General features: G+C 35.3%; 1 protein-coding gene across 7 annotated transcripts in view; it reads left to right on the forward strand.

The window, feature by feature from the left end:
* The first annotated feature begins 13 nt into the window (after positions 1-13).
* The window catches only part of LOC134248546 (protein Gawky-like), a 27,987-nt gene continuing 1,784 nt past the window's right edge, over positions 14-26,216 (forward strand). Inside the window, exons 1-17 of one of the 7 annotated variants that reach the window (XM_062730947.1) lie at positions 14-151; positions 17,464-17,516; positions 17,645-17,699; positions 17,826-17,873; positions 17,979-18,047; positions 18,477-18,521; positions 19,083-19,138; positions 20,305-20,383; positions 20,497-20,676; positions 20,834-22,629; positions 22,773-23,066; positions 23,350-23,490; positions 23,621-23,719; positions 23,964-24,021; positions 24,197-25,750; positions 25,843-25,904; positions 25,998-26,216. The exon at positions 25,998-26,216 is cut by the window's right edge and continues 1,784 nt beyond it. In XM_062730947.1, coding sequence (XP_062586931.1) covers positions 20,377-20,383; positions 20,497-20,676; positions 20,834-22,629; positions 22,773-23,066; positions 23,350-23,490; positions 23,621-23,719; positions 23,964-24,021; positions 24,197-25,750; positions 25,843-25,904; positions 25,998-26,216 — 4,410 coding nt within the window. In that variant the 5' untranslated portion in view covers positions 14-151; positions 17,464-17,516; positions 17,645-17,699; ... (3 more) ...; positions 19,083-19,138; positions 20,305-20,376. Of the gene's footprint in view, positions 152-14,002; positions 14,258-17,463; positions 17,517-17,644; positions 17,700-17,825; positions 17,874-17,978; positions 18,048-18,476; positions 18,522-19,082; positions 19,139-20,304; positions 20,384-20,496; positions 20,677-20,833; positions 22,630-22,772; positions 23,067-23,349; positions 23,491-23,620; positions 23,720-23,963; positions 24,022-24,196; positions 25,751-25,842; positions 25,905-25,997 lie in introns of those variants that run through there. The other 6 variants (XM_062730946.1, XM_062730948.1, XM_062730951.1 and 3 more) reach the window with 6 other exon arrangements.

Genomic DNA, 26,216 nt, shown 5'->3' on the forward strand with positions numbered 1-26,216 from the left:
TTACGTAAAGTACAGAAAATCGATATTCTAATATCAGCTGTACGGATCTTTGGATTGTGGTACAAGACGCCATATTTGTTGACGGTCCGTGCAGAAGCGTATTCTTGGAAAGATGTTTTGCATTGATTGTCACCAGTATTTGACGTTTTAGGTGAGTATTTATGCAAATGAATGCATTAAAACACCGCTAAAACGATATATGGAGCTGCAATTAAGAAAGATTTCCCAATAACAAGAGGTATCACGAAATAACTGTAAGTGACACTCAGGGCTTACGTTATATTGCTCTGTGTTGAAGGACCTGTTACTAAAAAAGTTAACCGAGATAGTGCATTTAACGCGTTCTGTAATGTTGGAAGAAAGCCTAGAGCTACTTTGAGAGACCAGTTGGTGTGTATACCTAGTAGTCATTCTGTTCATCTCCCATCAGCATTGTAGTTTGATTATTGATAATTAAGTTCTGTGATGGTATGACATTGCTATAAAGTGATGTGCCATAATTTATTTAATGTACACACTTGGAACATAAAGTGGGAAACCCAGGCCCCTTAGCAGTAGTTTCAGCCATAGAGGCTTACAGGTTTCAGTATGGTGTATTTACTGTATTATGTGTTTTTCTAGGTGTATCTAAATACACCATCACTGAAATCAGCACAATTTAAAAATTTCATATTACCGTCAATGTTTTAAATATATAAAAAGAGTGAAGGTACAATATTTACAATCTTCAATTTCAGGGTGTTCCTCGATTCACACTTGATTTTAATCGGTATTTACACTTTCTCTCGCAGTATGGGGTGAAATCTAGCTGAAAAAAATGATTGAATAACGTCCTTGAATTGTCTGCCAATTTGAAAACATGCAGTAAACTGGTATCCAATCGACTCATATCCAAATGACTGGTACCCAAACCAAAGTCAACTCGTAGCCAATAGAGTTGGGTATTGCCAGTTAAAACCATATTGTGATATATTGCAATATTTTATGATGAATATTGCAATATATTGGGATATATTGTAGATTAATTATGATTAATAAATTTTTGCAGAAAGTTTAAAATGCTGTCAAGCTCAAAGACTATTTGAATTTATCTACAAGTTTTAAAGGGGGTGAGGGGATAAAATATTTAATTGCACACATAACAACACTTTAGAGCACTTTACTTTTAATCAAATACCAGGTAAAATAATAAAACAAAATGAACTCTCTTGAAGCATTTTGAAATTGAAAAAAGTTAATACAGAGTATATAATCTTGTTACATTTTAATGTTTTTTTTTGGGGGGGGGGTGTTTTATTAAAATAGCACAAAATATAACTTAATGATTAAAACAATACATACTATATGAAAATTTAATGTGGTCACAGGATAAAATTAAAGCCAGAAAGAAATTGTGACCTATTTTCGGGCATTTTGGTGTTTTAGTCTAACCCGACCTAATTTCACATTATGATATACGATCAGGAATTGCATTGGCTTATTTCCACTGTTTTAATACACATGCTCCTGGTATAGCATGAAGTTGTTTAAAATTGCATGAAACTTATTGAAAAATAATAAAAGCATCACTATATCAAGTGAAAACATGGATGGCCATTTACTTGTAATATGTATCTTGAACTTAACATTCATCATCGTGACATCGACCGTGTAGATTCCATGTAAGATTTTGAGAACCACAGTAAACATGGCATACACCCTGTAGAAATGTTGTATATATTTTCTTTTTTAATAATTTTATTCAAAAGTCTTTATTAATTATTATTTTTTTAAGTAAGATACAGTGAATGATAAGCTTCCTCTCTCTCTTTTCTCTCTATGATCTCTTCGAAAGCTGATGAAGTATTCATTTAACTAGATGATTCCAGTAGTTTCTACAATGAAGGATGTTTTTTTTTTATATATTTTTATAAATATCGTGAAATACCGGTATCTGACTTTCATATCGTGATATATTATCGTGGTGGATAATACCGCAATATACTGATATACCGGTAAGACCGCGGAACATTGACTGGCAAAATTGGAAATATACAGCTTACGTCATTTCTATCTGTTACAATCAAAACATTCAGTGATAGACAACGAAATGGGCGGGTACAATTCGACGCGGACGTGTGGAAAACATTGAAATTGCAGTTCGAAATTCATTTTCAATCCACCTGCTAGTGAGCTGTTTTCAAAGCAAAGAGTGAATGTATGATCCAAAAATCAACTATATTTCAACTCCCAAATAATATTGTTTGAAGTTCACATTAATCTGAGTTTTAGCTTATAATTTTAAGAACGCGAAAGATCATACAAGACAACAATTATTTTTCAGGAGATATTTGATTCTAAGGGGGGGGGGGGGGGTAAAAAAATTGTCGAGTCAGGTCATGGCTTAACATGACAATATATTTTATTTCTAGGATTATAAGAGTGCATGAGTTTTATACTTATTTTCACTGAAAACTGTTGGGCAACTTTATTTAAAAATCATTAATCCCCCCCCCCCTCCACCACCAACGCAAAGATATACATATATTTACCAAACAGAAATGAAATATTTGTCCCTTAAATATTTATTCATTTAAAACACTGGACAAAAAAAAATTCAAACTGTACCAAAATTGAAATTATTTGTCTTCTGGGTCAGTCAGTAATAATGTGCCTTCTAGCATAGCTGAGGTGGATTGAAAATGAATTTCGATCTGCAATTTCAATCTGATGTTTTCCAAACGTCCGCGTCGAATTGCACCCGCCCATTTCATTGTCTATCACTGAATGTTTTGATTGTAACAGATAGAAATGACATAAGCTGTATATTTCCAATTTTGCCAGTTAATGTTCTGCGGTCTTAATATTGCACAGCTGTAGTAGCCAAGGCTCAAATGTCAAAAATTCAGTCATAAAAAGAAACAATTAATTGTTTTCAAGGGTAAATATATAAGTTTGTATGATTTAATATGTTTTATTTCTTAATGTGTTTTGTTAATGATTATTCAAATAGTTCTATTTTCTCTGAATTTGTCACTCTACAAGATATCAACACAAAAACACAAACAACAAATCGTGAAATGTAAATTTCACATTTTAAAAATCTTTTTTTTTTTAATCAGGAAAGTAATAAACAATATGGATATAACTAGGGGTGTCAACAAGTATCTGGTTAACTGATATTGAAAACTTATTCATGGCCTAAATAAAAACTTATTCATGGCACACATAGTAAAAAAAATTGGTCACCCATGTCGTGCAGTGGTCAGAGCGTCTACTCTAGAATAGCGAAGTAAGGAATCGATCCTTACATTGCGGGTTTGAATCCCACTGTGGGGCATGGAGACCGGTCCCTCGGATGAGACCGTATAAACCAAGATCCCATGTTGCAGTAGGTGCTGGCATGAAAAAGATCCCTCACTGCTCAATGGCCTTGAGTGTTTTGCATAGGACAAAATTTGTAGCTCTCCACCGGCAAATCATGGCGTCTCCTTATGAGTGAAAATTCTCGAGAAGGACGTTAAACAACAATCAATCAATCATTGTAAAATCATTTTAATATAACCAAGACATAAGTTCTACTTAACTATAATTTCCTTTCTCTACATTCTTTTTTTTATAAACATCTTTTTTAGCTTAACTGAGCCGAAGGCTCAAGACAGTGAGCTTTTCTGATCAAAATGTGTCCGTTGTCTGTCGTTGTTGTAAACTTTTCACATTTTCATCTTCTTCTCAAGAACCACTGGGCCAATTTCAACCAAACTTGCTACGAAGTATCCTTGGGTAAAGGGGATTCAAGTTTGTTCAAATGAAGGGCCATGCACTCTTCCAAGGGGAGATAATTATGAATTAGTGAAAAATTAATGGCATTCTTAAAAAAATTTTTTTTCTCAAGAACTACTGGGCCACGAAAGATGAAACTCATGTTGAATCATCCTCAGGTAGTGTACATTGAAAATGGTTCAGATCGTGACCCCTGGGGGTAGGGTGGGGCCACAATGGCTGATCAAAGTTTTACATAGGAATATATAGGAAAAATCTTTTAGAATATTCTTCTCAAGATCCATACAGACAGGAAAGATGAAACTTATGTTGAATCATCCTCAGTTAGTGTACATTCAAGTTTGTTCAAATCACGACCCCTGGGGGTAGAATGAGGCCGCAAAGGCCAATCAAAGTTTTACATAGGAATATAAAGGTAAAATCTTCAAAAAAATTTCTTCTCAAGATCCATAGGGACAGGAAAGATGAAACTCATGTTGAATCATCCTCAGGTAGTTAAGTGTACATTCAAGTTTGTTCGAATCAATTGACCCCCAGGGGTAGGATGGGGCCACAATGGCCTATCAAAGTTTTACATAGGAATATATAGGGAAATCTTTTAAAATTTTCTTCTCAAGTACTGCAAAGCCATGATTAGTGATATTCATATGGAAGCATCCTCAGGTAGTGTTGAATTAAATTGTTCAAATCATAACCCCAAGGCTAGGGAAGGGTCTCAATGGTGGATCAAAGTTTTACATAGGAATATAAAGGAAAAAATCCCAATAACAGAAAAGATATGTTTGTGAGCATCCTCATGTATTGAAGATTTAAATTTGTTCAAATCATGAGTACCCTTTGGGGGAGGGAGGGGAAACAATGGGGAGTCAAATTCAAATTATTACAAAGCAATATATACAAACAAAATGTTTAAAAATCTTTATCTCAAGAACTTTCTCAAGAAGTTATATGCAGTATTGATATGGAGGCATTCTCAAATAGTATTAGAATTCAAGCCCCCATCCCCTACCCCATCCCCTCAGTAAACTTTTCAATTCGGATCTGATTTATGCTTTTTCCTAGCTCAGGTGAGCGTTGTGGCCCCTGGTCCTCTTGTTATACATATAACATTTTCTGAGTTTCCTCCATTGCTTACTTCTATGCGTGTCCCATGGCTAAAAAAATAGCCAGTGATTGGTACTTAAGTACATTTTATCAGATAGATAATTAATACTTAAAAACAGTGCATGGGTAATTAATTAGATACAAGGGAATGTGATATTTTGAAAGAATTTTTCTGGGCACATGCAGAAACGAGAAATTGGATGCTTGACGATTATCATGTTACTGCTCGTTATGTCATCTGTTGTCTAATAGTGAACCTCCCAGAAATCATGTTTACAGGAAAATTGAACATCAACTGATTGACTCGCCGTTGTCATGCCGATCAACTACCATGTTCGCTTTCACTCAAGGTGCATGGCAGTAATAGTACAAACATAATTAACAACTCAAGTCACTAAAAAGGATTGACAAATACTGAAATGTACTAAAAATTTAATCATGGCGGCTGCTGATTTTGACCATGATACAGCTTGTTAAACCATGGCGCAAATAAATTGAACCATGACGGGCAGCCATGATAAATTTCACTAAGGAGAACCCTAATGAAATACCTTTCAAATAGTGAAATAACAACTGGAATCATTCAGCAATTAATATTCTTTGATAAAAATCAAATTGCAAATATCAAAAGAGAAAGATGCTTTTCATGAAGGTTGAATATATAGTTTGAGTTTTCTAGCTTTGGAAAGACTTCAGCACTGGAATAACATGGCATTTTTGGATATCAATAAAATACATGTTTTATCAGACATAGCTGACTGACAGTATAGAGATCCTTGCTCTGTGGAGAAGGATGGGCAGTGCCTCCCTTAAGGTCTTCTTTGAATTGCAAACAAAATGTAGGCATCGTAAACCATCTTCACCAGTGGCAAGCCAGATTGTCAGATCTCTTTGCTCATCATATCTCTTCAATAGGTAACCCAAAGATGTCTGCAGACTTCTTTTTCATGTTTTAGTTTCTCAGTGCAGTTTGTCATCTCTTGTTAGTGGATCTGTCCATTTGCCTTGTATTACTGTTGATTTCAAAGTTGAGTTTACATTGCGGGTTTGAATCCCACTGTGGGATGTGGAGACTGGTCCTTCGGATGAGACCTTCGGAAGGTCCCGCGTCGCATTAAGTGTTGACATGAAAAAGATCCCTCCCTGCTCAATGGCCTAAGTGCCGAGTATAGGACAAAATTTGTAGCTCTTCACCAGCAAGTGGTGGTGTCTCCATCTGAGTGAAAAATTCTCAAGCAGGACTTTAAACAACATACAATCAAGCAATCAGAGTTGAGTTACTTCCTCCTTTGGTATTGAAATCTCCAAGCATGTTAACATGGATTTAAGCTTTTAAGCTGCTGCCAACAGGTGGAATAGATTTATGGAATATCTTGGTTCATATCAATCTCATTTCCAAAACTTGTACATTCCATAAATTAGCTTCTCTTTTTAGCTCATCTGAGTTGAAACCTCAAGTGAGCTTTCTGATCACATTTTGTCTGTGGCCGTCTGTCTGTAAACTTTTCACATTTTCGATTTCTCCTCCAGGACCACGGGACCAATTACAAACCCTCACTACATTAGAATTTGTTCAATATACTTGCAATGTAGCTAATCGGAGTGGATCCTCTCAGAAATGATTTTGAACAATACAAAAGGGTTACGCTGAAAATAACTACCAAATTAATCAAAACTAACCTTGAGATTGCATAGGCCTTTTATCCCCCAAAATTAGGGCTGTGCAATATTACCGGTATATCGGTATATTGCGGTATTTTCCACCACGATAATATATCGCGATATGAAAATCAGATACCGGTATTTCACGATATTTATGAAAATATATAAAAAACCTCCTTTATTGTAGAAACTGCTGAAATAATACTTGTAACTTCCCCAGGCCTTTTCAATCTAGTAAAAAAAATACTTCGTCAGCTTTCAGGGGCAGAGAGAGAGAGAAAGAGAGAGAGAGAGAGAGAGCTTTTCATTCAATGTCGCAATTTTAAATATCTTACTTTGAAATAAAATTAATTATTAATAAAATACTTTGAAATAAAATTATTAAGAAAGAAAATATATAAAACATTTCTACAGGGTGTATACCATGTGTACTGTGGTTCTCAAAATCTGATGGAATCTACACGATCGACGATGAATGTTCAAGATACATATTACTAATAAATAACCATCCATGTTTTCACTTGAAACAGTGTTGCTTTTTATTATTTTTTACAAATTTCATGCCATTTTAAACACCTTCATGCTATACCAGGAGCATGTATATTAAAACAGTAGAGACAGACCAATGCCATTCCTGATCGTATGTCATAATATGAAATTAGGTCGGGTCAGACTAAAACACCAAACGCCCGAAAAGAGATCACAATTTCTTTCTGGCTTTAATTTTATTCTATGACCACATAAAATTTCTATATAGTATGTATTGTTTTAATCATTAAGTTACATTTTATACTTTTTCAACCCCCCCCCCCCAAAAAAAAAAAAAAAAAAAAACGTATAAAGAATAAACTATGCATAAACTTTTTTTAAAATTTGAAAATACATCAAATGAGTACATTTTGTTTTAATTTTGTACCTGGTTTTTGATTAAAAGTTATTATTAATAATTATGTGTGCGATTAATGTCTTATCCCCCGCCCCTTTAAAATTTATAGATAAAATCAAATAGTCTTTGAACTTGACAGCATTTTAAACTTTCTGCACAAATTTATTAAATGATAATTAATCTACAATATATCGCAATATATTGCAATATTCAACGTAAAATATTGCAATATATCGCAATATGGTTTTCACTCGCAATACTCAACTCTACCCAAAATAATCCATTTAAGGCCGAAATTCATTTAATTTCCTTAGCATCTTTTTCTCACTTCAAATTTACCTGTCATGTTTACATTCGAAACTCTGGATTATTCCTAGGAATTGCACTGAGTACGAGTTATCGCCCGTGTTTATTTTGCTACATTGCAATTACACGGAACGAATTCTGTCGTAAACTGGGTGATGGGGTCTGTAGGACAACATCATTTTAAAGATAAAACATTCTATCTTAGTTGCCCTCTCCCCCTACTTTTTGTGGTATGGTCAAATTAAGGTAATATACTATAGTAGTGTATGAAAAAAAAAAAAAGGGATTGAAAGTTCTTTTTAGCTCTACTGGTCAGAGACCAGAAGAGCTTATGCGATAGTAATGCGTCCGGCGTCCGTCCATCTGTCTGTCTGTCTGTCCGTCTGTCTGTAAACAATTTTTAAAAACGCTACTCCTCCTACAGTTTTGATCTGATTTCAATATAACTTGGCACACAAGTAGACTACACTAAGATACATAGAATAGTGCATCGATTTTTTATTTCGGTAAACGGTGTTGCCATGGTTACTAAAAATAGAATTTTCTGTGAAATTCCTTTAAAACGCTACTCCTCCTACAGTTTTGATCTGATTTCAATATAACTTGGCACACAAGTAGACTACACTAACATACATAAAATAGTGCATCGGTTTTTGATTTCAATGAACGGTGTTGCCGTGGTTACTAAAAATAGAATTTTCTGTGAAATTCCTTTAAAACGCTACTCCTTCTTCATTTTTGGTCTGATTTCAATATTACTTGGCACACAAGTAGACTAGACTAACATACATAAAATAGTGCATCGGTTTTTGATTTCAATGAACGGTGTTGCCATGGTTACTAAAAATAGAATTTTATGTGAAATTCCTTTAAAACGCTACTCCTTCTTCATTTTTGGTCTGATTTCAATATTACTTGGCACACAAGTAGACTAGACTAACATACATAAAATAGTGCATCTGTTTTTGATTTCAATGAACGGTGTTGCCATGGTTACTAAAAATAGAATTTTATGTGAAATTCCTTTAAAACGCTACTCCTTCTTCATTTTTGGTCTGATTTCAATATTACTTGGCACACAAGTAGACTACACTAAGATACATGAAATAGTGCATCGGTTTTTGATTTCGATGAACGGTGTTGCCATGGTTACTAAAAATAGAATTTTCTGTGAAATTCCTTTAAAACGCTACTCCTTCTTCATTTTTGGTCTGATTTCAATATTACTTGGCACACAAGTAGACTACACTAAGATACATGAAATAGTGCATCGGTTTTTGATTTCGATGAACGGTGTTGCCTTGGTTACTAAAAATAGAATTTTCTGTGAAATTCCTTTAAAATGCTACTCCTCCTACAATTTTGGTCTGGTTACAATATACCTTGGCACACAAGTAGACTACACAAAGATACATAAATTAATGCATCAGTTTTTTGATATCGATGAAAGGTGTTGCCATTGTTACTAAAAATAGAAATGTCTGTGAAATTCCTTTAAAAACTCCTTCTAAAGTTTTGGTCTGATGGCAATGGCTCCTTTTTACTCATCCTTTGTTATAAGTACAAACCAAAGCTTCAGTCTCGACAGAGACTTCTGGTTTCTAGCATTTTCATTGTTCTAGCATTTATATATGATTCTCAAAATGTACTTACCGTATAATTCCTATTAACTGCACCTGCCCCTCTAAGTACCCCCTTAATAGGTTTTTTTCAACTGTCAGGAAATAAGGGCCCCTGCACAGTGGTTAAAATCATCTAGAATCGTTTCAAAAGTCTGCCAAAATTTGAAGAAAGTTTAAATGAAACTTGTCTATTATCAAAACTTGAGGGAAAATGAATCATTTAGCATAATTTTGGCAGATTATCTTCACTTTTAAGTAAAGTTAAACATTATTATAGTGGTTCTTTGAATTTATTTTTTTTTTCAAAAGATTTTTTAACTTAAAATATGACATTAAATATTACTAAGAGAATATTAAAATAACCGCCCCCTTTTCGCAATTTTCTAAGCACCCGGGGCAGTTAAGGTCAAGATCTAGTAAATGAAAGGTGCCTACAGATTTATCAAATTCAAGAAATAAATTCCTTTATTGATGCTTTACAACTTTAGCTTGGTCAAATAAGGTGTTTCGGGGCATAATTTGTAGGTACACAAGATGAAAAACTGCATCGATTTTTTATTTCGGTAAATGGTGTTGCCATGGTTACTAAAAATAGAATTTTCTGTGAAATTCCTTTAAAATGCTACTCCTCCTACAGTTTTGATCTGATTTCAATATAACTTGACACATAAGTAGACTACACTAACATACATAAAATAGTGCATCGGTTTTTGATTTCAATGAACGGTGTTGCCGTGGTTACTAAAAATAGAATTTTCTGTGAAATTCCTTTAAAACGCTACTCCTTCTTCATTTTTGGTCTGATTTCAATATTACTTGGCACACAAGTAGACTAGACTAACATACATAAAATAGTGCATCGGTTTTTGATTTCAATGAACGGTGTTGCCATGGTTACTAAAAATAGAATTTTATGTGAAATTCCTTTAAAACGCTACTCCTTCTTCATTTTTGGTCTGATTTCAATATTACTTGGCACACAAGTAGACTAGACTAACATACATAAAATAGTGCATCTGTTTTTGATTTCAATGAACGGTGTTGCCATGGTTACTAAAAATAGAATTTTATGTGAAATTCCTTTAAAACGCTACTCCTTCTTCATTTTTGGTCTGATTTCAATATTACTTGGCACACAAGTAGACTACACTAAGATACATGAAATAGTGCATCGGTTTTTGATTTCAATGAACGGTGTTGCCATGGTTACTAAAAATAGAATTTTCTGTGAAATTCCTTTAAAACGCTACTCCTTCTTCATTTTTGGTCTGATTTCAATATTACTTGGCACACAAGTAGACTACACTAAGATACATGAAATAGTGCATCGGTTTTTGATTTCGATGAACGGTGTTGCCTTGGTTACTAAAAATAGAATTTTCTGTGAAATTCCTTTAAAATGCTACTCCTCCTACAATTTTGGTCTGGTTACAATATACCTTGGCACACAAGTAGACTACACAAAGATACATAAATTAATGCATCAGTTTTTTGATTTCGATGAAAGGTGTTGCCATTGTTACTAAAAATAGAAATGTCTGTGAAATTCCTTTAAAACGCTACTCCTTCTAAAGTTTTGGTCTGATGGCAATGGCTCCTTTTTACTCATCCTTTGTTATAAGTACAAACCAGTAGAGCTTCAGTCTCGACAGAGACTTCTGGTTTCTAGCATTTTCATTGTTCTAGCATTTATATATGATTCTCAAAATGTACTTACCGTATAATTCCTATTAACTGCACCTGCCCCTCTAAGTACCCCCTTAATAGGTTTTTTTCAACTGTCAGGAAATAAGGGCCCCTGCACAGTGGTTAAAATCATCTAGAATCGTTTCAAAAGTCTGCCAAAATTTGAAGAAAGTTTAAATGAAACTTGTCTATTATCAAAACTTGAGGGAAAATGAATCATTTAGCATAATTTTGGCAGATTATCTTCACTTTTAAGTAAACTTAAACATTATTATAGTGGTTCTTTGAATTTATTTTTTTTTCAAAAGATTTTTTAACTTAAAATATGACATTAAATATTACTAAGAGAATATTAAAATAACCGCCCCCTTTTCGCAATTTTCTAAGCACCCGGGGCAGTTAAAAAAGATCTAGTAAATGAAAGGTGCCTACAGATTTATCAAATTCAAGAAATAAATTCCTTTATTGATGCTTTACAACTTTAGCTTGGTCAAATAAGGTGTTTCGGGGCATAATTTGTAGGTACACAAGATGAAAAACTGTATTTTAAACTGTCATTTTCAATAAAAAATTAAGAAAACCAGTGAAGAATATGGGAGTTTTTTTATTATTCGACAAAGAAAATGTATCCAGATTGCCTACAGTCTCTCAGAAAATGTTAATTAGTATGTTTATGGCCTCTTCTTTAAACCAATATCAGATTTAATACTGTAGATCACTTTATTTTCGCGACACCTTATTTTCGCGAGATGGTCATTGACTCTTTATTAGCGAGACAAAATTTTCACGAATTGTGGTCATTGTTCTATATAATCTTAAGGAATTCTATTATACGCGAGATTGAAATTTTCGCGAGCATGTCGTCTCGAATAATTACGCGAACATAAAGTTCTCGCGAATAAAAAGTGATTTACAGTATAGGTATCCGGTTTAATTGTCATATGATTTCAAATTGAATGTCATTAAAATATCCTTTTTTCTACATATTTCTGCTAAAGCCGTAAAGTACGGGAAAAAGAAAGTTAAAATTGATTATGAAGTCATAATGGATCTAGCACCAAAAAATTAGTCTAATTAAGTTATTTACTAGATCTTGACCTTAAGGCCATAATAAAAATATTCCTAGATTCTCATCCCCGCCTGCCCCGATTTTATACCCCCGCCTCGATTTTTTTTATTTCTGTTTTTCTTCTTCTTAATTGTGATCGGGATCGATATTCATCTACCATTCTACTTTCGTTTTAAATCCCGCGAAGGCGAAAGTCGACACGTTTTTGACAGCTGAAAAGATTGTAATTGCTGTAATAAATGCGTATATATTTTACACAAGGGTCATTGGTTGAAAAAGATTGAACCTTTACTATGACTTTTATTCGGGTATTGTAGATAAAATTATACCGATTGACCAGGTCAATAAAAAATCTGCAAAATTGTAAAAATAAAAAATATAAAATAAAAGCCGCCTGCCCGCCTCGATTTTTAAAAAAGATTCGGATGAGAATCTAGCAACAATTTATTTATTATGGCCTAATGGGGATTATACAGTATATCATAAATTTAACTATACCAATTACTTTTCTACTGTACCCCCTCACCTTTTAAAAACAAAATTCTTTTGAAGATTTTACATTTTATCATGATTATTTAAAATTCTGAAGGATTTGTAATAAATTATGTGTTGTAGATGTCAAATTCAAAAAAATAATCAGTTACTGTAAGTCAAAGTTGTACATCTGTGACTTGTTCCTTTTTAAAAAAGAGCAGTGTATATAAATAAAATTGTTAAATCTCCACATAATCAGAATATCAGAAAGAAAAGTAGTTCTTTTTTAAGTCTGTAGTCTTGGACTCCCAATATTCTTTTGTAATTCAATGTCTTTAGTGTTCTTTCAAATTGAAACCTTTAGCAATCGATTTAAATAAGGGATCTCACTATTTTAGTCTATATTTAAACTTGGCTGTATACCAATCTTGGTGTTTCTAGTGGTTTAAACTGAGTTATCTGGCTGTAGTTTATAGAGCAGATAACATGCAGTATTTACATGAGCTGACAGTCTTACAGCCCTGTGATAGGCTTAGCTGTTACAGTACTCAGACTAGACACTGGTGGTGCTGGCTATACGATATTGATTTTTCTCACTTTTATATCATGTTGCATGTTGTCTCTGATACAAGGGACAACACATTGAAATGTTGGATACTTTTATTAAACGATTACTTTCATTTTTACCAGAGTAAACGCAGGAAGTTATAATCTTGAATGTCCATATATGCATTTTACTAATAGAAAGCTACTTTTATGGAGCGTCTATAATCCTTATTTACAACATGGAAAATGATTTGATTTAGAAAAGTACTGGTATTAATTCTATGGTATACACCTGACATCTGACTTAATAAAACAATTTATTTTTAACAGTAAATAGAAATTAACATGTATCTATGGTATATTTTATTTAAAAAAAAATAACTTGTGTGTGTGCAAAGGCGGATTCAGGGCTGGCACACTGCCCCCCCCCCCCCTTCTGTTTGAATTTTTTGTATGTATAATTTATATGTCCTTTATCTTTAAATCAAGGAAAAAAATCTCTTATTTGTAAGAACTTGTCAGCTTCCAGGGACCCCCAAAAAAGGACCTTGCCTTAGACCCTCTTGGGGCTTCAGTACAGCCACCTGACCCTCTGCCTTCTACCCCCCCCCCCCCCCCCGTTACGAAATTCCTGGATCCGCCACTGGTGTGTACAGCATTTATTAGTTATGAACAGGTGCTTTGCAACCTGAGCTATGCTATTTTTTTATGAATGCAATCTCAACTGTTCACTTTTGATCTGCATCTAGGCTAGACTACTGTGTGTGGTGTCGTTCAACTATACGCTCGGCTTTCTCCGCACACTCCGACGAGCTCGCCGGAGACGGCCGAGTGTATGAGACTAATCACTGGGGCAAATGCCAGAGACAAGTCATGTGACACTTTGCACATGCGCAATAAGACTGTTTAATGTAGCTCTGATGAGCCTGATTCTAACTTGGCCTCGCCAAAGGCCTGTTAGCGACGATTTTTATCTGGATATTCGGTTTTAAAATAAGCAATAAGAATGTCTCATCACCGGTGCTATGTATAGACATATTTTGTAACCTCTGATGTTCGTTAATTTAAGCGTAATCTGTGATAGTGCAATTTCCAGGGTAAGCCTTGGGAAAGTCGCCATTTCAATTTTCATTCCAAAAGGTGAGTTTTCATGTCGAGTGCTTATTTGTTTCTTTATTGTTTTTAGTTTGTTGTTGGTTGGTGCGGATCAAAACGTGAAGTTTTATTTGTGTGTTTCACACGAACTAGAAATGTATGTTGTGGTTGCACAAAAAATCTTATGGAAGAAGGTGTCATTTGATTGGTGGGAATGCAGACTGTTTGTCTTCTTGTAGGACGCAGTCCAGACGGTCACACGTTTGTAAGACGGGGAGGTGCATTAAATGTAGCGAACGCTTACAAAGTAAATATAAACATGGAGGAAAACATTAAATAATTTAAATCCTGCAAAACATCAACAAGCAGGCATCAGTCTTCAAAATGGCTACCACCGGTTCTTAATTATATTCAAAATGGAGGAATGTGGTTGCAAAAATAGCATTGTTAATGTCGATTGATTTTTGTTATGTTATCAACAAAGATATCACGATTCCCAGCTACTGTCCATGTACATATAATTTTGTTTGTACGGACTTGTAATTTGTTGAATCCAAAGTTCAGCATTTTTATTTTCTTCTGAGGACAGCAATAAAATTTGCATTCCATTTCGGTTCTCAGATTCCTGGTGTCTGTTTTTTTTTTCGTTTGTTTTGGAATGGGTGTGTGGTGACAACTTGTTAAGATATATACTCAATTCTCATTATATCGCGGGTTCCATTGTATCGCGGTATATTCCAAAAAAATTAGATACATAGCCCATGTGATTTTTGTGGATAAAGCTATCTGTCTGTCACCTGAATGAAAATTTTTGTGATGATTAAAATGAATGGAACATGCGTCGGAAAAGTTTGTATTTATATAAAACGTAATTTTTACCGATTTTCATTCGTTTTTATTTTATTTAGACCACAGAATTTATAATCTAGTAAAAATCCATGATAAAGTTCATATTTTGAAAGTCTTTAGTTTGTATAATTGTTATATTTTTATGCAGAATTACATCGTAAATTTAAAAATTAAGATTGAAGTCCATGTCAACCACAAGTTTCCATGTTTTCCCATACTGCGATACTATGAGACTCTCCAGTTTAGGAGGCAAATAAGACCATGTTTTAAAAATAGACTACAAATTAAACGATGCATGCTTGGGAAATAATTTGACACTGAAAAGTTAGGCCAAAGTCTGGTTTATGAATATCATTTGATGAGAGTTAAAGTAAGAAATTGGAATTACACTTTTTAAGCAAAAGCTTTTAAGTACCGCGATATAATGAGACACCAGTATACAGATATTAAGTGAAAAATGAGAAAGTTTTTATTACTGTTTGTTCTTAAAGGTTGATTTATTTTAAAAACATCTTGCTATAATTAATACTGTGTAAATTTTACGAAGAAAAAATTGTGACTGGTGGTTGAAAGGCTTATCTATAATTTTGAGCAATTCTGTGGATAATCATGATGGCACTCAAAAAGTTAATCTTGGAAGTTCCACATGAAAACTGTTTTATGGTTAGATTTTTGTAGTTTTGTTTGTTTTGTTTTTGTTTGTTTGTTTGGGTAATTAAAAATATAATAAGAGGGTAACTGATTTACGCCCCTTGTATTGCAATACTTGTGTCACAATTCAATTTTTTCAATACGATACAATTTAAGAACGAAACTTCATAAGGTTAAAGAAAACGTATTCAGATTTAAAAAAACAAAGAGTAAAAGGTGGGGATGCAATAGAAATATACTACCAGGGGTATGCAATTAAAAATTCAAAAACGGGCTAGTAATAAAGTTACTAGCCCCAAGTAAAAAGTTATTAGCCCAAATATAGGGACAAAAATTAAAATAAAACAAATGTTGAAAAAAAAATTAATCATTGTGAAAATTAAAATTTTATTCTCACTATTAAAATTAAATCATGTAAAATTAATGATTATGACAGAAAATAAAAATGAATTTAATAAAAATATGAAGACCTTTCCTTTTCTGATTATTTTGCACTAGCTCATTTAGAATGAAAAAAAATTCATTTTGTTTTCATATTAACTCCTTAATTAAACTAGAATGATAGTTCATGTGAATCACACTGATCTTTCAGTTGATGTGATCGTAAATAATTTAATGAGATATCTGCATGTATTTACAATAAACGGAGGAAGTAGGAAAAAAAAACGATCGTGTTTGGAAGTAAATAAGTCAGGAAGTACTGCAAAATGGAGAAAATTATGGAGATTTATTGACAGTAGGAGCATGCTGCCTGGAAAATATTCACTGGTTAGGAATTTGGTGGCAAAAAATGGTAAAAAAATGTATTACATGCGTAGTTATAATTTTTTCGAATTTACTAATTTGTTAATTGCACATCTCTGATACTTGTGGTTCTGTAATTAAGAACACTTTATTCGTAAAATAATAACAGAGGTGAAACTTTACCGTATTTTCTCCCTCGTGTGTGTCAAACTGTTTTTAGATCTATTTCAAAGAGTTAACCAAACCCGATTATAAAAAAACGTATCGAACCGAAAATCGAGATGGTGAATCGAAAATTGAACCGAGCACTTATATCGAACAATATCGATATTTCGGTGAATCGTTTCAGCCCTAGTAACTGACTTGTGTCATTCTCATTTTAAGAAATTTTCAATTTATATAGTTCATAGTACATGTATTTGAAAAAAGCACCTGTACTGCATTAGGCCATCTCAGTAAAACCATTTAAATATCCTGAATGAAAAGGTTATTGTTGGAAAAATATCTTTATATTCTTTGCAGAGTAATTAAAGACAGTATATGTCCAGGTGTTTTAGATTAATTGTTTCTATAACATGCTTGATGCAAGAGTTTTAAATTGATTAATGCATTGAAAAAAAGGGAAAAAAAGTGATCTTTCAATGTTTTTCTCTCAAGAACCCAATGGCCAAAAAACGTTCTTTATATTGAGCATGTTGATAGATTAAACTTTTTTCAAATCATGACCCCCCAAGGATAGGTTGGGGCCCTGTTCCATTAAATTTTTTAGGGATCATAGTTTCACAGGAATACAGGAAAAATATTCCAACTGTTGTGTCAAAGATTGATGAAAAAAAGCAGTTTTTGCATGATTATTTTCTATCTCTCATGAGAAAATAGTCAAATCAAGCACATTTTAAATTTTTGGTCGTTGTCAATTTTGTTTTTAGTTTGAAGAATTTTTATGTTAGACAAAGAGATGTGAAAGTTTATAATATTTAAATTGTGTTTTATCTTTATGGCTGTAGCTTCATCCCAAAGACTGTATATCATCTTGCCTTCGATTTCGTCTTTTTGTGTGGTATGTACCATGGATTTGTAACTTATTTACCTACAACAATAAGAACCTAACAATTTTATTTATTTTTTTTTTTTTGAATTCGTGTATCTGGCCATGCTGTTTTTAATACAGTTTTTTATCTTTTGCAGTAATATTTGTTGTTGCCAAACTGAAACTTCACTGCCTCATAGGTTAAAATCTCAAGTAAGTACAAGTTAAGCAAGAGAGAAAAAAAGCAAGATTTGTAAGTGAATTGTAGGGAAAACTGGAGATTTATTTATACATACAGCAGAATATGTCTAAACTGATATTGTTTTCCTTCTTTTTTAGGTATCATAAAGTCATACTTCAGTATCTTGTATATTCAGCTTTTAAGAGGTAATTTTCTGAATTTAATAAATAAGACCAGATTTATAAAGGAAGTATTGTAACTTGTTTTAAAATAATGATATGTATTAATGTGTATAGTATGTTGATTTACAGATTATCTTGCTGCCATAGGTTGTGTTGTGATTATTGTGACTTTTCAAGGTGTGATAATTAGCCAAACTGGTAAGTGTACAACAGTTCTGTGAAGTCTTATAATGCTTTGCTTTTAAAGTTTTGTCATCCATTGAATGTTTTTTAATCTCATTTCTGCCCCCTCCTTTTTCTCTGCTTGTCCAGTAGAAGTGAAATAGACAAGTGTATATTGCTGGTACTTAAAATCTGTTTTGACAAGTGGTACTGCAAATCAAATTTTTTTCAACTAATAAAAAACAAAACACGAAAACCATCATTGGAAACCCACTTCCAATCTTGAACATGCTTATTGGCCATCATTAGTCATTCATATTTCACATGTATTTCTTATGACAAAACCTTTGTAGGGGGGACATCAAACCTTGGAGTTAGACATACATTTGAAAAACATTGACCATGAACTGTCTAATGGGACCATTATAATTCCACTAGTACATCTTGATTTATTTTTATTTGCAGATTGTTACCTCATAATCTTTGACCACGAATATTCTAATGAAAAATGTAAGTATTAGGCCATAATAAAAATATTCCTAGATTCTCATCCCCGCCCGCCCCGATTTTATACCCCCGCCTCGATTTTTTTTATTTCTGTTTTTCTTCTTTTTTTGTTGTACCATTCTACTTTCGTTTTAAACAACAATTTTGACAGCTGAAAAGATGGTAATTGCTGTAATAATTGTATATATTTTGTCATTGGTTGGAAAAGATTGGTGAAGATGTGAAGTTAGAGATAATTGAACCTTTACTATGACTTTTATTCGGGTATTGTAAATAAAATTGCTCCAACTGACCAGGTCAATAAAAAATCTGCAAAATTGGAATCTAGCAAATTATTTATTATGGCCTTACCCTTTTTTGTTGTAAGACTTGAAAACAAGCATTTATGTAATTGTACATGTTGTAAAGATTAATCTAAAAGATGTCTAAATACAAGATAATTATCTAGAAAATGGGAATATATTTATGTTGGTGAACTTAATAACTTTTGTTAAGATCAAGAAATTTTTTCATTTCTCTTGAACATTTTTCCTGTCAAATTGAAACATGAGTATTATTTTTCAGACTAAAGAAACACCAGTGGAGAATAAAGAGAAAGTGTGTTGTGAATCATTCCTAAGGTATAGAAAGCATTTTGTATCAATTAATGGACCTTATATATAAATATCCAATTGCTTAAAGGTCTAGTAATTGAGTAAACATATTATTTTTCAGACTAAATGCAGTCAAAATTTATGATGAAAATTTTGTTTCCTTAGTAATGTTAAAAACACTAGCATTTTTTATGCCCCCCTTCGAAGAAGGAAAGGCATATTGCTTTGCTGCTGTCTGTCGGTCCACTTAGTTTCAGTTCATTTTCTTAGCAGAGATTGCACAAACTGACAGAGTTCTTGAAAACTTTTTTCCGCTGTCGGTCATTTGGACTAACTGCCATGGGAAGTTTGTCAGTCCAAAAAAAATTCAATAAAAAGATGAAAACTGTATTTGAATTTTATTATCAATACATTTTGCACCCTGCATCAATACACACTGCACACTTCATGCCAATTTGATCATTCTATAACAATTTTCGTTGAATTCTCGTGGGAGGTTGATTTTCTTCATAAGTTTTTTATCTAGTTCGATTTTCTCACCTGGCTTACATTATCGCCGTCAACAAACTTGTTTAAACAATCATAGTTTGGTACTTGCGTTTTTCGAAGAAGCCATTACGTGATACTTAAAAGCGTTTAACAGATTATGATCGGTCGGTTATAGGCAATTCGTACGAAATTTAGTCGGATTTTCGGAAGTTGCTCTCTCTCATTATCTACCGGTCATTTGGACTGACGCAGACCGTAAAGTTATCGGTCCTTGGTTGTTTTTATCGGTCTTGCCGACAGGACCGAAAGATTTCAAGAACTCTGAACTGAAATGAAATTTGGTATACAGATATATCAGATGAATATCTAGGTCAAGTTCTGTTTTGGATACGATCGCTTCATTTTTGACAGAGTTATGCCCCTTGGACTTAGAAAAATTCCAATTATTTGCAGTTTTCGTTCATGTTCTTAGCAGAGGTTGCACATACTGAAATGAAATTAGTATTCAGATTTATCTGTTGAATATCTAAATCAAGTTCTGTTTTGGGTACAATCGCGCCATTTCTGACAGAGTTATGCCCGTTTGGACTTAGGAAAAATCCAATTTTGGGAGGGAGGGGGACATAAGTGTTTTACAAATATCTCTTGTTAATGTATATTTATTAGATACGATGCATACATTGATGCACATGCCTTTCTTATAGGTACACAACACAATAGTGCATATACCAGTGCAACGAATTAAAGAATTAGTTTAGTAAAGTGCCAAAGTACAAATGCAATGTAAGTTCATACATTTTAAAAAAAAAATACATTATTCTTTTTAAAAAAATATATTTTAAAAATTTGAGAAGCCACTCTTCTGGAAATGAAACTGATTATGGTGTATTTGTTAGCAGCTACATTGAAAAAACCAACTTTGCCTGCTGCGACCCCCGGTAATGTGAGTAATTGGAATGCCAGCAGTAGTTGGGGATCAGGGGGGAGTGGGGGCGGAGGAGGTGGAGGCGAAAATGAAGATGATGGGGGCTGGAGTCAGGGACCGCCAGCCTCAGGAAGTGGATGGACCAGTAAGAGTAATAGATTTTTATTACTGTCAAAAATGCCTTCATGAAATTTTATCTTTTAATACATTGTGTCTTGATATTAATTTTAAAAAATTTTAATGGTATGTCTTGATATTGATTTTAAAAAATTTTAATGGTATATTTTGGGGTTTTTTTTTAACTCTAGGTGGAGCAGCATCAAATGGTTCCAGCCATAATCTACTAGACTGGCCAAATTTTGCTTCAGAAGCTGGCTCTGATTGGCAAAGTCCCACATCTCAAAGTATAATAGTGGACAGGAATGATAAGGAGGCATGGCCATCCATTGGAGGTGATCATTCCGAAACAACATCTGAAAATGACAATGTCTCTGTCAAATCAGAATCTGTGATATCCGTTAGTAGCTTTGGCCAAGAGAGCACAAGCAACAGTGGAGGTTCAAGTGCCATTCAGGTCCCAACTTCTTCCAGTCTATGGAGTTCAGGTTCTACTACTTACCAGAATTCAGAATCCAGTTCCTGGGATTTTGGAATTGGTACTCCATCCACAGCAGCTTCAACTGGAGGATGGAGCAGCACCAATACTAGTCTTTCTAAATCCAGCCAAGGGCAAACTATGCAAGGTGCAACAGTAGCCCCTGGTACTGGTGAAAATCCAGCAATCACTACATCCTCAGGATGGGGGGCTGGAGCCCCTGGAACTCTCCCCCAGGGACAAAACTCAAATCCGGGAGGGAACAAGCCACAACAAAGTGCAGTACAAATACAACAGTCATTGGCAAGCAGTATTGGAAGCAGCACCAGTGCTCAAGCTATCTCACAGCAACGTTTAATCACAAGTCAGTCTTCTATCGGGTCACAGGGCAACAGTGCATTTCAAAGTAATTCCAAGTCCCCAGTTGACAATTGGGGAACAGTGGGCTCTGGGGTTGTTGGAAATGGAAGTGACGCAGGTAAAGGGAACAGTGGCAATAATGGACAAGCTCAATCCATGGCTAGTGGGTGGGGAACAACAACAGTGGATACTAATAAAAGTGCAGCTGAAAAATGGCCAATTAGAAATCCAAGCACAAGTGAAGATTGGGCGAATCCAACTGCTCCTGGATCACAATGGGGCACCCAAATAACTCCCTCCAGAGCTGGTCCTGCTCCACAGTGGCCAGGTGCTAACAATGCTTTGCCAGCTAGTGGACAGAGCCAAAATCCAGCTAGATCTCAAACTACATGGGCCCAGGCAGCTGGAAAAGGCCTTACTACAATTCCCTCCAACACAAGTCCAAGTGCTACTGCTGCAGGTAATTCTGAAGTCAGTGAATATGACAAAGCTATTGTAAGCGCCATTGAAAGCCATGACGGATGGGGAAAGAAACCTGTTAATCAAGATTCAACATGGACAGTAGAAACTTCCCCAAAACTCCGACGTAAAGGATCAACAGCAACTAATGCATTGCCAGAAAAGACTAACGCAGTACCACCTCCCCAAGGAGCTCAAGCAGCTCAAAGTGGAAATGGCAACATGTGGAACAACAATAATGGTACAGCTATTTGGGAATCTAATAAAGAACCAGCACCAGCTGGACAATGGAACAGTAGAGGAGTGGATCCCAACCAGTGGAGTGGAGTTCCAATGAAACCAATCACAAAGGACCCAGCTAGTTCTTGGACTGGAGGACAAACCAAAGAATCGCAGGAATCCAGTCAGTGGGGCTCAAAAACAGAAACAGGATCATGGGGAAATTCTGGAGAGGCTGGTGGCATTTCAACCTGGGGTGAGGGACAGGCCAGGGGCACAGGAGAGGTAGATGATGGCACTGCTGTTTGGGGCAATCCAGCACCAAATGCCCAGAAGCCTCCGAATTGGAACAGCACCAACATGCCACAGAATAGCCAAAACCCTGCAGTTGCCAACATTGGTCAAGTTCCCAAGAACTGGGGAGAGTCCCAGGATGCCAATTGGCAGGCCAATATGACACAGCTTCCACCAGTAAGTGAATTTAATACTCCTCTTTTTGTTTGTGTTTATATTAATTAAAAAAAAATGTTCCTAAGAATCTTAACAACTTTTAATTGAAAAAGCCTATGAGTAGATGATTGTGGTGTATTCACATATTAGTGCTACTCTTGCAGAATCGGCCTGGTGGTTGGGGTGGTGGTGATTCTAATCAGTGGAATGCTGCTGTCGGTGGTCCCAAACCCAAGCCTCCTTCTACCTCTAGCTGGGGAGACGAATGGAACCCCACTGATAGAAAGGTAAGAACGGGGCCTGTGGTGGGTGGAATGGGAGGGGCTCAGCCCCCTCCCAACCTGGGGACAGATAGGGACATGTATTGGAACAATCCACCCCAACAAGGCAATAACCCCACAGCTACTTTCAACTGGGGAGAAAAGGACATGGTTTGGAACACATCTGATTACAATAAGGTAATAGTAAAAATCATGACAGGTTCACATTTCAGACTTCAACATTTGGGTGTTAAGCATGAGGGGAATAAACTCACTACTGCATGTCTGTTACATGACACAAAACAAAAACCCTAACACCTTGAAACCTATTTGTTTTACATTACTTAACCTGGAGATGGTTCAGCAAGTTCTGTTTTAATGTGAAAGGTTTTAAACAATATATTGGCCATCCATAACTGAAATTCTCAATTATTTTTTGCCCAGTGTACGGAACATTATTTTTTTTTTCTTCTACAATTAGGATGATATGATGTGGAATGAAGATGGGTCTACAAACTGGGATGACACTGACATGGGAACTTGGAATGACACAGCACAAGAAAACAACTCCTCCTGGAGCAGTGCAGCAGGATGGAAAAAGGACAAAAATAAAAACATCAAGGTATTTACAGAAACATACAGCAGCATTGATAAGAGCTTTGTTAAATTGAATAAATCTTTTTTAATTTAAAGAAATGTCAGCAGAAATAAGGTTTTGTATTATTATAAGATTCTTGCGTCTACATTTGCAGCAGGGGGGCATGTATCCTACTAAGTTCCCCGGTGGATTTCAGCCACAGACTCAGATGAGGAGCAGGATGCTTCAGCAACTCATGGAGATGGGTTTTGGAGTAAGCAGCAATTAGCTCATTCAAAAATAAATTTTCACGTCTCTCGTTTGAACTTTTTTTATAGCATTGTCTTCAAAAACCCAAATTTAATAAAGATATCAAAAACTCCACAGATATCTTCTGCTACTGATCAAATTTACTACCAGGAAGAAAGAAAGAGAAACTTTAAATATTTAAATGTAATATTTATTTGAATATTTAAAATTTGATGGAAGCACTTACATTATGTACTTGTTATTTGTAGAAAGTGGAAGCACAACATGCCCTGATTTCCAATAATATGAATATGCAAGGTGCGATAGGTAAGAGAAGTACAATGTGTCTGGATTATGCACATAGTTTCTAATTTAAAAAGTAAGGTGTCTTCTCTGTATGGGAGTCTTCAAAAGAGTAGAATATTTTGTATTTTTATAGATGCATAAAAATGTCTTGATTAAAATGTTCACTCTATACTAAATACAAAATATATATTTGCAGAGGAGTTGTACAAGATGAAAGGTGCTAACTTCAAACCAAATGAGCTGGATGTGTTCCAGTCAGATGGTGCAAAACCCAAACTGCCTGGGATGGATATCGGTGCAACAGATGACATATCAGATACTCATTCAGAAAGCAATCCATACGTGCCTATTAATTCCATGCAACAAAATACTCCCTTTCCAAATGCTCAATCACAGATACCAAATCAGTTCAATAATCTGAAGGGACCTAGTCTGCCACAGTCTAGTCATAGTAACCTGAATAATTCCAGTATTATTCCACCCCAACAAAGGCTTATCCAAGAGAAGTTCAAACACCAGAATTCCATGAATGCCCCTCCTCCGGGACCCCCACCCCCAGGGCAAGTCATCGGTGGACGTGGTCCAGTTCCAGTTCACCAGCAACAGATGGCACAGCAACAAATACTGCAGCAGCTTCACTTGGCTGTGAAGGCTGGCCTGATCAGCCCACAACTACTTCAGCACCACCTGCCACCTCCTATGCTGGTTTTATTGCAACAATTACTACAGAACACACAACTCTTGCAATCTCTCATTACTACTCAGCAGGTCCTTCAGCAGAACAAAAATCTTAATCCTCTCGTGCAGCGTCAGCAGTTGGAACAACTGAACGTCAAAGTCAACTCTGTCAAACATCAAATACTCCTGCTTCAACGCCAAATTACAGAAGCTCAGAAAGCCTTGATCAAAGTGCAACAGCAACAACCACCACCAGAGGGCGAACAGACCAATACCTCAAATGTGACCTCAGATCTCCAGAACCTTTCCATCGTATCAAGCCAACCACAACCTACACAGTCTAAGCTTATTCAGTGGAAGAAAGGATCCGACAGCTCAAATACCCAAACCTCTAGTGCTGAAACAGGTGCTAATGATAGCAGTGCTTTAAACAAGGCTGTTGGATCCAAACCAGCAATACACCAACCTTCTACCAGCAACAATAACCTTCGTTATCATGGAGATCTAGGTCTTGCTAACCTTATCGGGGATCAGACCTGGACTGCCTCAACCCCCTCCACATCCAGCTGGCCTAGCTCTACCAACAACAGTATCACCTCCATCAGTGAGGACAAAGCTGCCACCAGCAACACTACTGACAGCAAAGAATCTCAACCACCTGCCAATGCTGTTACCACCACTCTCAATGATTCAATTCCAGAATTCGTGCCAGGCAAACCTTGGCTTGGAATAACCAACAAGAATGTTGAAGATGATCCACATATCACTCCAGGAAGCTTTTCCCGATCTCTCAGTCTCAGTGTCAACACCGTCAAGGACGACTACCTCTCGTCTCTGACCAAAACAAGTCCGAGTGTTACAGAGTCCCCTTCATGGAATTCCAAAAGCAACCAGAATCCTAAATGGAGCAACAATGAATCCGCTCCAAGTTCTTTCTCAAATGAAGTCTGGGGAGTCCCTTTATCAAAAAATAATTCCAGACCACCACCAGGACTTATACCAAAATCCGGGAATTGGACTGGTGTCAATCGTCAACATTCCTGGGCAGGGTCTACCAGTTCAATGATGTCTGGTAGGTGCTCCTTTCATTTATGTTTCTTGAACGAGTTAAATTTTATTTTGTTGGAATTGTATCTTGAATTAAATTTTGCTATTAATTTACAGGAAATTCTGCCGGATGGGAGGGTATCTCAACCTGTTTGATGTTGAAGAACCTTACCCCACAGGTAATTTTTAACAAAATTGATGAGATTTAATGGAAAGTTTAGAGGCATTTTAGCTACAGACATATAATCACATTTGAATGATTTGTAATGTAGATTGATGGATCTACTTTGAGAACCTTGTGCATGCAGCATGGGCCCCTGCAGTGGTTCTACCTTAGTCTACATAATGGTCAAGCTTTGGTGCGCTATCACAGCAAAGAGGAAGCTTTCAAGGCTCAGAAGTCCCTTAATACATGTGTTCTTGGAAACACCACCATCGTTGCCAATTTCGTGTCGGAAGCGGAAGCAACAAGATTTGCGGAGCAAAGTGCA

This window comes from Saccostrea cucullata, unplaced genomic scaffold (genome assembly GCF_032062105.1).
Source record: "Saccostrea cucullata isolate Sc308-1 unplaced genomic scaffold, CSIRO_AGI_Scuc_v1 ctg55, whole genome shotgun sequence".
In the NCBI taxonomy this organism is placed as follows: Eukaryota; Metazoa; Mollusca; class Bivalvia; order Ostreida; family Ostreidae; genus Saccostrea; species Saccostrea cuccullata.